Source organism: Spizellomyces punctatus (assembly GCF_000182565.1).
Source record: "Spizellomyces punctatus DAOM BR117 chromosome Unknown supercont1.3, whole genome shotgun sequence".
Classification (NCBI taxonomy): Eukaryota; Fungi; Chytridiomycota; class Chytridiomycetes; order Spizellomycetales; family Spizellomycetaceae; genus Spizellomyces; species Spizellomyces punctatus.
Window position 1 is genome coordinate 1632905 of NW_015971539.1, and position 16477 is coordinate 1649381.

Below are 16477 nucleotides of genomic sequence, written 5' to 3' on the forward strand. Positions count from 1 at the left end.
GTTTCTCTGTAAATATCCAGATAGCGGATGTTGTTCCGTTCGTGCAATGTCCACACCGTTCATCTCTTTATCATGTAGCGCTGATCGTCATTGCAAATACAAGGATCCTTTCATGAGTATGGCTGGGCTTGACATCGCAGCTGAGGTAGTTTTGATCTTTATAAAGCGCATCTGCACACAATTTATAGAGTGATTCTTTTCATATACACGGAACAATCCTTCAAGGTCAAAGCAGAAAATCGGTTCTGGATCACCATCTGGAAGGTCTGTTGGTCGTGTAGGCATCTTTGACAACCTTTCCAGACATAATCACAGCATGACTGAATAGTCGTGTTTACGGGCATCTTGACCATATTCCGAAGTATTGATGTTGATGTAACTTTGAGGGAGACAAACATGTAGCCAATCGTCCACCTAACTCTAACCTAAACCTACCCTATGCCGCCCAAGACTTTTTCCTCTACCACCTCCCACTCCCTGTCAGGGGAAAGTCACTACCCGCTCGTCCATGAGGTAGAAAAGATCTTTGACTCGTACTTTTGACACGATACCCTGAATCAGTCCGTAAATCGACGCATCTCTAGCCATTTTCCCAACAAAACTGCTGCCAAAACAGCTAAAGGTCTTCCTTTCTTGCTGGATGTCTTTATGTATGGAGGAATATCTCTTCACGAGAGCAGTTGTTGATTCGAGTGACGTTTCCCGTTTCAATGTACTCGGCATCCAACCTTTTTGAAATTTTTGCCTTTTACCTGGTCGCTTTTTGAGATGGATCTTCCAAGGTATTTCATCAGGTATCCCATGAGATCATATGCCACTCCTACCGGGAATCTATCGTCAGATGGAACACGTTCAAAGGTGAATAGGTAGTTGCAGTGGTTGTTGCGTAAGATGGAAGAAGCGAGTGGGTCAAAGTAGGAAAGTTGGGGGCACAAACTTGAGTAGTCATTCACTTCCCTTTTATCATCCGGAGTAATTTAAATGACATGGATTGGGGCTTTTGGCAATCTTACAATATATCTATCCGTGATGTTGAGGTCACCGGCGTCGGACTTGCGATATTCAATTGCCATATTCGATTGCGTCGACATTTTCATCGCGTCTGGACATGTTCCTCCTCTGTTAACGCGATTGGGTTTGTTATTGGTATCACTAATCCGTACGGAATATCTTTAACGATGTAAACAAGTGCATATACGAGTCCTTTGTTAAACAAGACTCAAAGGAGTAAGATGGCACTCCATGTCGACTCGTACAAGCAAATGATTCTTGAAGATTGTGGCAAGGCTCCCAATGGAGCTCGATGAAATTGCAAGTTTAATGCTCTTCAAGCAAAGGATCTCCTTGCAACATGAAGGACACAGGAACTAGAAATTTGTGGTGAAGGAGCAGAATACCATTAGATTAAAATTCGGTGTTGATGGAGGTTTGATGCGTGGACGATCTTTGAAAGATTCGCTGTCTGCAAGAGATAGCCACGGGCTGGATCTTAATCGTTTTAAATCATATCACATTGGTCGAAATACCAATTACAACACTAAAGCCATTACAAGAATACTACTTGTACTATATTATCTATCGACCATGTACATCTCTTATTTAGATCACTCTCTAACTTCCCGACCGCATTTTGAACACTGATGACCGTGGGTGGCGCCCCATACAAGATCAATAAAATTGCAGTGACGGCATTTGAGATAAAATGCCCCAGGAATGTTATTCTTTGCCGTTTCACGCTTGCACCCGTCACACTTGTGGAAACGTGTGCCGCCATCGACTTTGTCGACGCGACCGCAGTGAGGGCACACGACGCGATACGTTCCCAAAAGGTGTCCTGCAACCATTTCGCCGATGCGAAGGACGCCAGGAATGATGACATCTTTAAAACCAGCGGCAAGGAGAGCCGCGGCGATAGCGGATTCAACTGCCATTGTTTTGTCGAGTTGTTGAAGTTGTTGTTGATGATGTTGTTGTTGTTGTGACGAGCTTTGTTAGGTGCAAAATGGGACGAGGTGCATGTTCGTGCCTTTATATACGAAATGGGGACACCACATAAAAGGCCATGAAAACAATGGAATCATAGTGAAGCATATGCTCACCGTGAAATGGAATATTGCCAACTGTGGCTGCTATATTATTTTTTGGTGGGGAAGGAAACAAACAACAGCCCATAATGGAGCGGGATAGTCTACTGCTACCTCAAATGTCTTGCATATCTTGCAAATGCGTGGCTTTACCGCCTTTGAATATCAAAATACTCACTGATTGAAAGCTCGTACTGCGGCCGAGGTGCCTATTTCAATCCTGTTGACAAGCTGTGAATGATTTCAAGCATTGGAAATGACATTATAATGTACAAAAGAAGAAGATCATATTGTGACAGATGTATTCAAACAGCCAACCCATTTCCCGCACTCACCGTCCGCACCCTCCGACACCCATCCGTCCATCCACGCTTTCATAGTGCGGAGCCGATGGGTATTGGCACTAGTACAAAGATTCCAACCAATTTAATCATAATTTTACTCGATTTAGACTCATGAACTATGGTTTGATTCAAAAAATCCTATGTAAGTCATCGTCCATTTTCCCAGGCTTTCATCTTTTTCTACAGATATCATCATGCCACCAAAGAAGAAGCAAAAGCTCGAAAGGCTCGAAAAACTTGACAAACCTACTTGCTTACATACCTGCAACAAGACGTCCTTCACAAAGGCTTTCTTGCCTAATGAGACCTACCGGCAGCGTCTTCTAGATTACATCGCCATCATCCATCAACTCGCTGACCATGCTTCCCACGCTCTCAAATTCTACATCCTATATGCACCAACCTTTCCCACGGTAAATGAAGATACAATCGAAGCGATTCTCTATCTTCTCAACAAGGGGGAGGCTTGGCATCCAAGAAAGGAAGCAAAGAAGGCATGGCGGGATTGTTTGCTGCCATATGTTCAACGGTACTGCCAAATCATCGGCTTTGTTCACCCAAATCTACGAGGCGAGCAGCAATCAGTCAATTATCTGACAGCGAGTATGATGACAAATCTGAAGGTCAACGTCCAGGAACACTTCATGACGATGCTGCTCCGGTACATCAATCTGCGGCTCGATGTGAAGGGACAGAAGCAGCGACTGCCACTGAAAAGCGATGCGCGAAACGCTTTCTTTGCTCGTCTTCGCTACTTGAAGTCAATTTTCCTTTTTGATATCGTGCCCGAGTCGCTTGATGACTTGACTGCTGAAGAGAGTGAACTTCTAGAAGAGATTTGGTCCCTTAACATTCCCCTTTCTGACGACCAGCCACTCGCATATTCGGTTGCTGTAGACCCTCTCGCCTTCTTTCCTGCATACTGCAAACTCTCTGGGCTGTATGAACGACATGGCTTCCATCAGTTCAGCGCGATACCTCTGCGTCGCTCGCTCATCCAAAGCCATGTGCGGATCGACACCATCATCCTCTACTCTCACCTTCTTTGCATCACACGACGAGAAGCGGAAACTGTCGAAAAGGTCGATTTATGGTTGCGCGTGTGCAACCTGCGGAACAAGGCTTTTCGGTCTCGCCGCGGTATGCAGTTTGAAGGCTCGGTCACGACGGATGGAACCTCGGTGTCTGTATACCTAAAGCACCCAGAAGCTGACAAGTATGGAAAGCGCAGCGGAGGGAAAAAGTCAGCAAACACGACGGAGGCAGAGGTTAAAGCACAATATGTGGAGAAAAACTTACCTGCTTGTCGAGCAGCAGAGAATGTTGTTGTTATCGACCCAAACAAGCGCGACATTCTCTACTGCCAAGACAGCAATGGTACAATGTTCCGTTACACCGCCAACCAGCGAGCCGTGGAGACTGGAAGCCGTCGATTTGCAAAAGAACGGCAGCAGATGAAGAAGGAAGCGGGAATGGACCTCATAGAATCACGTATCCCTAGTCACAAGACAATGAACCTCATGGACTTCATGCGCTATCTCCTTGTTCGGCGCGCTGATTGGGATCGTCGCAAGGAATTCTACTCCACCCTGCCCACACGCGATGGAAATGGCACTCCTTCATCAATCGGCAGCGAAGCGAATCAGACCTCATATCCAACATGCGCAACAAGTTTGGGAACTTTACCGTTGTGATGGGTGATTGGAGCGACGCCGGTCGAACTGCGAGATTTCAGACCTCATCAAAGACAAAAGGCTGGCGCACCCTCTTTAAGCGGAACAGGATCAACTGCTTCCTTCTCGACGAGTACAAGACCTCATCTGTCTGCCCTCACTGTTCCTCTGGCGTTGAAAAAGGCTTCAAAACACGACCTCATTCAAGACCTTGGCGCCGTCGCGAAGGCAAGATTGAAAAAGTCCACGGATTGCTGGGTTGTACCAACCCTAACTGTTTACAGCAATCCTGGACGATGCGCTACTGGAACAGGGACACGCTGAGCACCTGCAACATGCTGATGATTGTGCAATCAATGTTGGATGGGCACTGTAGACCAGAAGTGTTCAGCAGGAGTGTTCCAGCCGTAGCTTAGATTGGTTAGATTAGGTTTTCCGAGCCGGTTGTCGCGCGGTTCAATCCCTGGTGCGGGTGTCCGCACTATGAAATCCTATTGTGCAGTCGTAATTTCAATGATGATCGTGCATGTGTAAGTACTAAGCCGCAATTGGGTTCCGATCGACACCACCCATCATCGCTTTCCATCTGTCCGTCCATTCTTCACTCGCACCTTGCGTCGAATAGTGTCAACAGTGCGAATCCTTTGGCAACTCTTTGATCAACTTGCTCTTGATGCCCGGGAAACTCACCTGGGCTATCTTGCATGAATTTGATATACATTGGGTAAAGATCAATGAGGAGAATAACCATTTTCTAGAGCCCCCACCATCTTTTTCCTCAATAACCTGCCATACAGTGTTGCTCTTGTTTTTGTGTTTCTAAATCATCCTGTCCACCTTCATGTCTTTCATGTCTGTATTTGCGGTAAATACTCCATTAGATACAGCATAGACATGCTTCTACGTGGTGGTCAATTAACGATCTCGACGCGTTTTCTTGACACGCCCAAAGTCGCTGCCCCACACAAGTTGCAAGTTTCTTTTTTTTTGCTTCAAAACAAACGGACGGAATTTGAAAGCGCCTTACGAGATATTCTAAAGATATTCTTCATGACCGAGTTGAGCAAGGCAGCATTTTCAAGAATATGTTTTGCTTTGGGTAATGCGATATAATGGATTTATGCTTTCCTGTTCATACACTAAACCCATAACATGCAGGGAAACCCATCGCCGTCCTCCCAAATCCCCAGGCACGCATTCCTGCATATTTACTTCATTATGAATTCTCTCTGGCGCTCCTTTCTTTGCATTCCAAGCAGCACTATGTATCATCCGCTCAATTGACGCACCAACATACTGCCGAGGATTTGGCAACGGCAGAACATCTTCTCTGTGTCATAAATTTTCCACGCAAGCAGATAGGAAAGTTCAAGTCGGATTGCCTCACCACAGGCGTGCAAGACGATCAGGCACCAGATCCTGTAAAGAAGCGAGAAACGACCGTTGCCGTGGGTGTCCTCAACATGGCTGAGTCAGGCAACAACAACATCTTGCCTGGATCTAGAGTGCACATAGACGGTCGTCATGAAGTCGTTGACACGAATGATAGAGATTTATCTTGGGAAGAGTTTTGTCAATTTGAGATTCGTGTCGGGACGGTCCTATCTGGGGACGGAAATGTAGATTTTGGGGAAAACTGGGGTGTTCGCAGATGCAAGTCTGCCATTGAACTTGGAATTTACACGGGAAAACAAGTTTTGGCCGTGCTGAATGTAGAGGATGGGCCGTGGGTTTTAAGTGTTGGAAAGACTGGATTAATAGGACCGCTAAAAAAGGTCTCTAACGGGATCCGCTTGGCTTGATTTTAAAAAGTTTCATCCGAGTTTTAGTGTCCTGTACATGGTGAGCTATTAATGAAGAAAGGGCGCTGCAATCCTTCCATCTCCATGGGACGATGCTTCAATGACATGGCCGAAAGCATTGCCCGACTTTTCATGTTTGATGCGAGGCGAACCGTTGCTAGGCAACATTTATGAACATCGGAATTTCGGAATGGCATCTGATTGGCTGGCCGGCACGTGATGAATCAACGCGGCTATAAAAGGAGCCCACCGCGTCTTCCCACACTCTACTTTTCCCCATCAGACTCAAACAACGACCGTCGCCGGGACGGACTTTTTCTCTAGGTGGGTGGGGGACAACCATGGTTGCTGAATCGGCTTGCAATTCCAAAGTCCTGCTGGGGCTGCAACACGCCAGTTTATGGCTGGCCCTGTCACAGTATCTATCGTGCCTTTTGGCTGCTGGGGCTGTGGTCGGTCCGGAGCACGGCTGCCCTGTTGTGGTATCTATCGGGGATGGAGGGTTGTAAGCAGCCTGCTGGGGCTGCAACACGCCAGTTTATGGCTGGCCCTGTCACAGTATCTATCGGGCCTTTTGGCTGCTGGGGCTGTGGTCGGTCCAGAGCACGGCTGGCCTGTTGTGGTATCTATCGAGGTGTGATCCTGATCCTGCTGGGTCGGCAAGTCTACTTGTGGCATTGGTGTATCATGGTCTTTTGGCGTGAGCTAACTTCCACCCACTTCTTTTTTAGATTTCGTGTTTCTCTACAATTTCATTCAGCTTTGCTTTATGTAAAATATACATGACGTTGAATATATTGATTATTGTTTATTCCATATCGAACAGTCTATTTAGACGGTTACCGCCGTGTATTTTCTACTGTTTCTCATTTCCCAACATATCCCAATACTCATCCTATCAGATCATTATCGTAGTGTTGGCATTGGTTTAGTACAGGCATACCAGTTTTTGGGTAGGGTCGGTGCTTACATAATCACATGGTCAAAAGGCTTTGATTCTAAACTTTCTGGAGCGATGGGCCAACGGGGCAACAATGTCAGCAATTCCACCCGCGTCGCCGGGCAAGAAGCGAACACTCCCCGATATTTCCGCTCCGATTAGCGGGTCGCAGGGCGGGTCTGTGTCTCCATTAGGCAAGGCTGCGGGTCAACCGAACTCGCCTTGGTCGCTGATTAGCTCCGCAAAGAATGTCAGAGCGGCAGGATCAACGTCATCCTTCTCCTCGTCTGTATCTTCGCGGTCGTTTTCACTTCGAGGCCCTCCATCTGCATATGGAGTAAGATCGCATCTCCCGCCTGTTCCAGGAGGATGGGTTTCATCATCATTGATTACTGGGCCAATCTCACGAAAATCGTCAGAAATATCGATTCGGCATGGCGGAGTAGAGAGGGACAACAGCAGTTCTGCCATACTAGCTGGGAATGATAAGCAGGACGTGTTAGGGGCAGACATTACTGGTAGCAAAACTGCAATGACTGTCAGAGCCGCATCAGATCGACGACCAACCATGACGAAAGGACAGGGCAATGGTCTCTCACACCTACCGTTTGGTGTCCAGCAAGGTGTTTTACTTCCGGGTCTCCGAGCTGGAACTGCCCCGTCCATCCATGGTCGCAAGTCATTAGTTCCCCCACTACATTCGAGAACCGCCAACAACCACGTTCGTGGTGTCATGGCTGCACTTGCACACTCTGAAAACACGCGTGATCAATGGCAGTATGCGCGGGACAAGTGGAAATTGGCCATTAATGCTATCCGGCGACTTGTCAGAGCCACATCCTTGTTTCGGTTGGGACCTATGGCGAGCATTCTGCCTGCGTTTATCCAAGAAGAAAACAATAATCTTGCCAAAAAGGCAATCAAGCCGCCTGAAGCGGTGGCCAAATCGAAGGTGAGCTGACGTGAGGTGAGGAGGTGTGACCAGATCAGGTCTTTGGTCTGTCTGTGATTATATGCTGCTCGTCTTGTTGGTCTCATCATCCGCTGCACCGCAGATTCACCTCCTCCTTTCAAAACCTCGCGGCCTTCGAACAAACGCTGATTTTGCTGTAGTCGATCCGTATCTTGTGAAATTACTCCCATGCCTACAGCGCCTTAGTTCCGCCCAACGCAAGCAAATGTATTTAGGTTCCCTGTCTTACGAAGTTCACCCCCCGCGCACAATGATACTCCGCGACAGTGGCACTGCAGAGAGTGTATATTTTGTTCTCTCAGGCTCTGTAGAAGTTTATAAAGACCATCGTGGTGTCCGGCTAAAGCAGAACTTGGTTGGTCCGGGTGGAATTGTGGGAGATGTTTCGGCGCACCATTTACTCGCTGGAAGTGGTACGAAACGATTCATGAACGTGATATGTTTAGGTTTTTGCGAGTTTCTGCGAATGGATCTGGGTAAGTTACTATTACACATGTATGAATATCCTTGGCAATGCTCAATAGTTGGGTTCTATTGCTATTCGTATAGATGAGTATGTTCATATCATGTTCGGGCACGATGGTAGCAACATTGACAATCTTGTTAGCCTTCTCAACTCTCACCCCATATTTCAAAACGCCTACGAAACAACTCTACTTAAAGCCGCGCAAAATTCCGTTCTTGGCACTTTTCCCGCTGGTTCAACCATCATTAGCCAAGATGAAGTCGCGGAGCGCATTTTCGTTCTTTGTAAAGGGACCGCGAGAGCCGTTCGAGGCGTTCCGTTCGTTCGAACGCATACCGTGCAAACTGGTGCAGGAACGGTGATACCACAGCAGGTCATACAGCCATTCAGCGGAGATAGAGATCCCAAAACAGGCGAGGAGCTGTTTGTCGAGGAAGTGTTTGTTTCCAATATCGGACCTGGGGGCACGTTCCCTGCCTTGACATTGCCCGTAGGAATGACATTGGATCCGACAAAAGCTAAAACAGCCGAATTTTGGCCTCGATCTCAACCCGCCCCTCAGCCCAACCCCATACCAAACCAGGTCCCTGCACCGAGTCGCACCATCACTTTTCAACAAGATCCAGTTCCCCTAAACTTTGCTGATATAACTGTATACGCTGAAACCGAAGTTCAATGTGCTGTCTTTACGGTAGAGGCTTTCCTCAAACTGGCAACAAATGAAATGGTGGACTATGTGTTACAGCAGTCGAAAGAGTTCAAGATTCCGGTGGAGGCTTTACAGGAACAATATTTACGGGAGCTCCGCGCTGGATTGGGTTCAGACGCCGCGAGACTCTCTGGCGAGCTGGGTGGGGGTGTGAGTATCCTCATGCCAGAAGGGCGAAGAGCGGTGAAATAAGTATAGATTGTACATACATCATTTTGACATCCTTAATCTATTGACTTTAATGATACAGTTACTCCCTATGATACAGCTATGCAAAGAATTTACAAAGAGCGTAGCGAGCTACGCTCGCCCTCATAGTAATTTGCAATCATGAAGGCAATATCTAATGATTGTTCATAGTTCAATCTGACGGGGGTGATAACCAAGAGTTTACTAGGCAGTAGGGATTATCGGACAAATCAAGTGCGCGCTTACCTAGGATCACAAAACGTCTGATAGTTACGACTGAGGTCGGCCTCCTGCAGGTTCATCGACCCACCAATTGTCTCTGTAACAGGATCACCAGTCAACTCAAAGTGAACTCCCCCGAGCTTGGATCCACACTCTTTATGAATCCGGAAGGCTTTGCTGAGCTCCTCGGCGATGTGATTAAAGCGTCTGGTCTTCACCCCCGTAACGGTGGTTTCTGTGTTACCATGCATAGGATCGCAGCACCAAACCACTTTATGCTTCGTAGCACGGACCGCTTGGATGTGAGCGGGAAGATAGGTGAAGATCTTATCATGACCATATCTCGTAATCAGGGTCACCTTCCCAGGTTCAAAGTTTGGGTCAAGAATATCTAACAGTGGTGCGAGCTCTTCAGGCTTCATAGATGGCCCAACTTTCACGCCAATCGGATTTACAATTCCTCGAAAGTACTCGACGTGACCCCCATCCAATTGTCGTGTGCGGTCGCCAATCCAAAGATAATGTGCACCCAGATTGTACCACTCTCCATCAACTTTCCTGGTGAGCTGTTGTTCGTATTCGAGTAGAAGCCCCTCATGCGACGTGAACATATCGACCGTCCGAATGGCGTCTCTTGAATTATCTTCAGAGTCAGCTCCAATCGTACGCATAAAATCGAGAGCATCATTTAAGCGACGGACAATCGCCTGGTACTCGGCCCGTACGGTGGGGTTTTCGACATGTCCAAAGTCCCATGATTTGAGATTCCAAGACTCAGGATGGTGCAAATCAGCAAAATCGCCAGCCAGTAACGCTCTGACGTAATTAATAGTCGCTGCCGAGTGAAAGTAAGCTCCTAGGAGACGCTGTGGATCCGGCTTGCGCTCGGCGAGATCAATGCCATTCACATTGTCGCCACGGAAAGCGTTGTACTCGACACCGTCAATAACTTCAGTAGGCTTTGATCGCGGCTTTGCGTATTGTCCGGCCATTCTGGCTATTCGTGTGACTGATGTCCGCCCACCCCACACAAGGATCAGTGACATTTGTAATAGGACCTTTAGCTTGTTTTCGATCGGTTCCTAAGCAATACCCAAACCTTAAGTATCAATTGAGTAAGGCGAATATGGTACGATAAAGACCAACCTGCGAGCAATAGTCAAATAGTTCTGCACAATCACCCCCCTGAAGCAAGAAGCGCTTGTTCTCTGCTACTTCGGCAAGCTGCTGCCTCAACTTTTTGATCTAGAACCAATTCCCAGATGAGTGTCGATAAACATGCTCAACAAAAGCAATGCGCATGCGGTCTGCGAGATCATGAACGATTTCGACCACCGTGGTTTGTCTGCTAACCTCTTGGTGACTGACCAATGGCGGCAGGCGATCCAGCTTTTGCAGCACTTGCTGTAGTTGTGCAGGATTATCATATGCAACGTCCTGAAGAACCTTCTTGGATCTCCAAGAAGCAGGACTCCAACTGTTCATTTCTGCGTCACCATTTAGGTGAGTAGATTGACTCTCTGTCATAATTGCACAATGATCGCCAGAGATCCCTGGTCGGCAAGAGTTTGAAACAGCGACCGGCATCGAGTTGTTGGCAGTTGAAGCAACCGATTTCATTAAGCCGTTTATGTCTATTATGAATTTACCAGCCACACAGCTGGTGAACGGCTTCGAGACGATCTTACGATCTCTTGATTGTTAAATGAGTGCCAACGCCCAAGCAGCATCTGAGCCAGAAGCCGATCGACCATGGCTGTAGATACAACGTAAGTTCTTGAGACAGAGTCTAATTTGTTGGGTAGCACCTTCTAACATGCACTTTGGGAGGCAGAATTGTGTCCGCTCCGGGAAAGGTACTCTTGACAGGAGGGTACCTCGTGCTTGATCAACGGTATAAGGGATTGGTCGTAGCGACAGACTCGCGGTTCTATGTTGCTATACGCCAAAGGAGCAAGCAAGACTCTCCTTTCCCGACCATCACCGTAAGGTCACCACAATTTACGGATGGACGCTGGACCTATCTCGTAAAGTCCCGCGAAGATGGAAGCGGAATCGAACTGACTTCTATCGAGTGAGTAGGTTTTCAAATATCAAATACAGACTCTTCTGCAATAATCTGGTCATCAGCTCACCGCTAACTCCCGCACTTCAGTCATGACACAGAAAATAGATATGTTGAATGCACGCTGAGCCATACGTTAGAGGTTGTTGCGGGGCTGGTGCCTAATTGGAAAACCAAGATGTCAGCTGGAATGGATATTGTCATTGTTGGAAGTAATGACTTTTATTCGCAAAGGGAGCAGGTGAGGTCGACCATCTCAATGACATATATTATTCACGGAACAGCTGACAAGCACGCTAGCTTAGGAGCCGGGGCCTGCCCTTGACGAGTGCTTCTCTTTCATCCCTACCGCCGTTCTGTAGCACGCTTTGCAGTATACGTGACGTTCATAAAACCGGGCTGGGTTCATCGGCTGCCATGATTACATCTCTGGTTGGAGGGATTCTTAGTCACTTTGGTGCCATACAGCTCCCTGCTGCTTCTATATCAATGACCGGAAACTCGAATAAGATTTCCGAGGTTGAGCGGTACGCCTTGTCGCTCGCCCATAATTGCGCACAACTGTGCCACTGCCTCGCTCAGGGCAAAATCGGGAGCGGCTTTGATGTCAGCGCTGCAGTGTTTGGGAACCATTCGTACCGAAGGTTTTCGCCAACAGTCCTGGATCCATTGATGGAACATAAAAATGCGTCCCCATCATCAAGACTTAGAGACCTGGTCGATACAATTGACCCTAAGCGATCACATAGGTATGGATCTTTGGTGATGTACCGTGGATGTATTGTGCCTCGTGACAAAATAATCCGACCATTTTGTCCATTTCAGCTGGGACAATGAAGTGAGTCAGTTCCACTTGCCGCCCAATTTCACTCTGATGCTGGCAGACATCGACGCTGGGAGCAGCACGTACAAACTCGTTTCAGAGGTTCTTAGATGGCGACGAACGCACACTGACGAGGGTATTACGTAGTATTGACTGATATGACCGGACGATTCCTAATTGGTTTCCGGTTCATGTAGCGGATGCCTTATGGACGAAGCTTGATCTTGAAAATGCACGCATCGAGCAGTGCATGCGTGATTTAAGCCGAATTGCAGAGCACCAGAAGGCGGGGTATGAATCTGTACTTTCGATGTGCGCAGAAGTTAAGGCATCGTTGGTAAGGTGCATCCCAAAATCGTACAACGTTGCGGATATACAATTGACTACGCCCCCTGGTAGTGGTCCAATCTTGATGTCAATGACGACCTTGTAGACGTTAAGAACATCTTCAGTACGGTCTATGAAACATTTCAGGTATGTGCATAAGAGGCGCAATCTGTCGCTCCAGTAAGTTTTTTCAGCAGCCCTTGGTTTGCTTATGTCAAGATGCCGCGCCGTAGAATGTACGAAAGTACCTGCGAGAGATGTCTGTGAAAGCGGGCGTGCCAATAGAACCTCCAGAGCAAACGCGACTGCTAGATGCGTGCCTTGACGTTCCTGGAGTCGTAATGGCAGGCGTACCTGGAGGTAAGGCTTATTCTTGCTGTGAGCATGTGAGTGGATAAGCCCATTGAGTTGACGTACATCATTAGCTGGTGGGTACGATGCAATTTTCTGCTTGGTCATCTCCGAAACGGCGCGGCATGAAGTGCGACAGCTGTGGAGTACTTGGACGGAAATGGCGGTTGGGCCATTATTGACTCAGCATAGTAGTACAGGACTGGTTAGAATAGATAGACCAGGAGATATTCCTGGCTTAGAGAAAGCAATGTGTACATTCGAATGAAAAACTAGAGTGTGGTGGGCATTTGATCACTTTTAACATTTCTTAGACGGTCTTCAAACAACGACCGTAATTCCTATCTAGAGTGTATCTAGTAATCCTCACCTCGAACATCGTCACCATTCTAACGCTCATGCTTTTACTGGTCGCCTGAGCAGCCAGCTAAACAAAGTCTCAGTATTTTGACCTGCCAATCTTAGTATTGTCCCAGACTTTTCGTCACCGAATCGGACATCGCCACTGACACCAATCACCGTCAGACCTGCGCCGTCTTCTCGGTCGACGATAGTGACGAGTCCATAGCAACTTCCATGTACTGCGACAAACGCTCGTCGAGCAAGGTCTTGCAGATCCATTTGGAGAATCAGATCATCCGGGTGCTTCATTGGCTTGTACCGATCGTCAGCGTTGGCAGTTATGCTTCCTGTAACTTGCTGACCTTTCGCCTTGCCGATGGAGATGATGCTCAACTTTCGGACCACGCCCAAGATTCCGTTGGCGTTTTCTTTGGCATCTTTCGTGCCAAGATCGAGTTTGACGGGAGGAAAAACTATAACATCCGCGAAAGGGTCTCGAGCGTCCCCTGCAACTAACACCATGTACTCGGTACCCTCCACAAAATCTTCCACCAGCCAATCCTCGCCTTCGGGTAGCTCAGCTAGAAGATCTTTTAATTCTACCTCATCTTTAACTTTTTGCCCTGAATTTTGTCGAATATGCTTCCGCATGCTTGGTTTGATATAGACTGGGAATCGTATGCCATCTGCAGACATTGCCTGCATAATTTCTCCTACATCTTGTCCCCTACGGGCAACCACGGCGCTTGATACGCTGAGCCGGTTTTTGAGGAGGCCTTGGCGCATCGCTTGTCTATCCCGGCTCTCGACAAAGAATCGTGCGTTTAACCCTACCGTATGAGCAAAACCAATTTCTTCGATAATTCGGGCAACTTCCAGACCATCATCACCCAAGCAGGCATTGAACAGAAGGTCCTCATCTTTGGAAAGCGTTCGTAGTGTACCCTCTACATCATCCACATGGTAAAGGTGGACAATCGGGTCGTAGTTCAGGGTCCTGAAGATTGACTCGAGCTCGCTCACGTATTCAACGTCCTTGCCGTAGCTGACGGCCAGCTTCCCCTCAGGATCAGGTATGCAAGATTCGGGATCAACGAGAACAGCCGAAACAATAACGTGCACAATAGGGTTTGGAACTAACGCCAGACTAGGATTTCTGATCAACTTGGCCACCTTTTGCTCAACTTCGAGTGGCAAAACCGGTGCAAGAGGCGATACATTATCCTGTGCTTCAGCCTTCTCAAGCGCGACCGCAGAGTCTGGCTCCGCTGTGATGAGTTCGGCATAGCTTCCAGAGGTGCTAGCAGCAGGTTCAAGGGGCTTGAGGGCAGAGCTCAGGAGGATTTGGAAAAAGTCCTGAGTCGTCTGACCAGCGAGTTGCAAAATGAATTCGGACGATGAACCTTTGCCAAGGCCGCAGGATGCATTGACCTCCAGTACATAAAATTTGCCTAGAGAGTTAATAGTCATGTGTTTAAGCAGGAGAGCAGCATTGCGGCTTCTCAATTCCAGAACCTACCGCTCACGTCTCGCTTACGAATATCCTGCAATAGTGACACAAGTTCACGGATCAACAAGTTGTGTAATTGTCTGTCGCGTGGACATGCATCCCTGCAAGCTGACATGAACCCACCACACGACCGTAACAATTGCCGGATACCGCCGCATAGGCACGACGAGCAAGATCCTGTAGTGCTGCGTAATCAATTGGGTCCTCAACGCGCTCATAATTATGTGCATACTGGGCTTCGTCCCAATTGCGAACATATGAAATGAAGCGCTTGAATCGGGGGAGCTCCTTGTTGAAGGCCCGCTCTGAAAGATGTCTGATTTAGGACGTTTCAGCATTTTTCTTTCCAAGCTCACTACATACCAGCTGGAGGGTATACGATTACTGTCTGGTTTTCGTCACGGCAGTTTCCTGAGACTAGCACCTGATACGTCTTACATTAGCAGAGTTGATGTCGGGTGATGCGCTCAAATGCTAAAGTATTACCGAGTACTCTTGTCCATCAATATATTCTTCCACGGTCAAATTTTCAAACTCCTTTAGCAGCTCTGTGCATTTCTTCTGAACTTGCTCATAGTCATGACAAACCGAGTTATCGTCCAGTCCGACAGAACCGTAGCTATCGGAAACTTTAACAAAAAGTGGATACACCATTCCCCAGTCCTCAATCAATTTCGCCAAGTCAGAGGTTTTGGTTACAGCAATACCGGGCGGCGTGGACACAAGGCTCTCTCGAAATAGCTCCTTCATTCCGTTCTTGGTCAACGTATTGTTAATGAAAATGGAGTCGCACCCGACTACATTTGGGTAGTTCTTCTTTTCGAGATATGCAGCTGTCGCAGTCGATTAATTTCACGTTTGGCACTACGTAAACAAAAAGGATAGGTACGCACCTACGCTAGGGCCTGGAACTCCATCAATATCACTCCCATCGCAAACATTCATAATAAGGTCATCCAAAGGAATTTCATCAATTTGTGCTTCAATGTTGCTCAGTCTTAGAAGGTGTACAACGGGATCAAATTCCAGTTCCGTAGCCAGGGTTTTCAGCTCTTGAATGTAGTCTTCTTTTTCAGAGTTGTGGGTAAGCTTTTCCGCTGCGCTACGTACAGCAACATCGTCCTCGACAACGTCCGGAACCAAGATATGCTGTGAAAAAAAGATGAAACGTCTAAGTTCTGCTGCGGCGCTCCTTCATGTTGAACAGGTATTGTATGAACCGTTCATGTTCGGGAAACTGCATACCAGCTTTTTGCCTTTGACATTCAACCTGCGAACCGGGCCATCTGCCTGCGAGTAGCGTTTGGTGGCCGCTTGCAAGTCTGGTTTTGCTTTCAGCATATTTCGTGTTTAATTGTGTGAGTGTGAAATGAGAGAAAAGCTTCAAGTGGTTTCGACCAGCCGTGACAGCAAGCTGCAGCAGGGAGGCTGCGAGACGCGAGGTGTGACGCGCTCGTCCTTACGTGAGCTGGCCATGATCAGCGAAACCTGTGCGGGTGGGGGAAGCAACCACCGCCCAGTACAATGCCCCAGGTCAATCGCCGTAACAAGTGGCTGTTTAAAAAAGAAAAAAAGAAGAAAGACTATAAGTTGTCTGGTGAATTGCCCAAAAATTCATAGCGGACAATGCTCAGTAATGGAAAGAAAAAGAAATGGT

General features: G+C 47.6%; 6 protein-coding genes across 6 annotated transcripts; 4 read left to right on the forward strand and 2 right to left on the reverse strand.

Annotated features, from left to right (window-relative positions):
- Window positions 1-2622: 2622 nt before the first annotated feature.
- SPPG_09012 (uncharacterized protein) lies at window positions 2623-4122 on the forward strand (the record flags this gene model as incomplete). The annotated part of the gene is made up of 1 exon (XM_016757164.1): window positions 2623-4122. The coding sequence occupies one exon, from the start codon at window positions 2623-2625 to the stop codon at window positions 4120-4122; it is 1500 nt and encodes a 499-aa protein (XP_016611304.1).
- Window positions 4123-5036: 914 nt separating this feature from the next.
- SPPG_02316 (uncharacterized protein) lies at window positions 5037-6003 on the forward strand. Its single transcript, XM_016750608.1, has 2 exons — window positions 5037-5200; window positions 5260-6003. Exons 1-2 carry the CDS (start codon window positions 5152-5154, stop codon window positions 5901-5903), a joined length of 693 nt encoding a protein of 230 aa, XP_016611305.1. The 5' UTR covers window positions 5037-5151; the 3' UTR covers window positions 5904-6003.
- Window positions 6004-6937: 934 nt separating this feature from the next.
- On the forward strand, window positions 6938-9248 carry SPPG_02317 (uncharacterized protein; the record flags this gene model as incomplete). The annotated part of the gene is made up of 3 exons (XM_016750609.1): window positions 6938-7795; window positions 7899-8292; window positions 8366-9248. The coding sequence occupies 3 exons, from the start codon at window positions 6938-6940 to the stop codon at window positions 9181-9183; spliced, it is 2070 nt and encodes a 689-aa protein (XP_016611306.1). The 3' UTR covers window positions 9184-9248.
- On the reverse strand, window positions 9173-10991 carry SPPG_02318 (3-deoxy-7-phosphoheptulonate synthase; the record flags this gene model as incomplete). Its single annotated transcript, XM_016750610.1, has 4 exons — window positions 9173-9357; window positions 9427-10484; window positions 10549-10647; window positions 10756-10991. Coding segments are annotated over 4 exons (1478 nt in total), but the record flags the coding sequence as incomplete, so codon positions are not given.
- Window positions 10992-11096: 105 nt separating this feature from the next.
- On the forward strand, window positions 11097-13257 carry SPPG_02319 (phosphomevalonate kinase). Its single transcript, XM_016750611.1, has 9 exons — window positions 11097-11171; window positions 11237-11476; window positions 11558-11708; window positions 11768-12216; window positions 12293-12426; window positions 12488-12627; window positions 12690-12764; window positions 12851-12977; window positions 13043-13257. Exons 1-9 carry the CDS (start codon window positions 11155-11157, stop codon window positions 13234-13236), a joined length of 1527 nt encoding a protein of 508 aa, XP_016611308.1. The 5' UTR covers window positions 11097-11154; the 3' UTR covers window positions 13237-13257.
- Window positions 13250-16223, reverse strand: SPPG_02320 (uncharacterized protein). The gene is made up of 7 exons (XM_016750612.1): window positions 16066-16223; window positions 15714-15969; window positions 15307-15653; window positions 15184-15244; window positions 14944-15125; window positions 14830-14854; window positions 13250-14761 (listed from the first exon to the last, which is right to left on the reverse strand). The coding sequence occupies exons 1-7, from the start codon at window positions 16159-16161 to the stop codon at window positions 13365-13367; spliced, it is 2364 nt and encodes a 787-aa protein (XP_016611309.1). The 5' UTR covers window positions 16162-16223; the 3' UTR covers window positions 13250-13364.
- Between the last annotated feature and the right edge of the window lie 254 nt (window positions 16224-16477).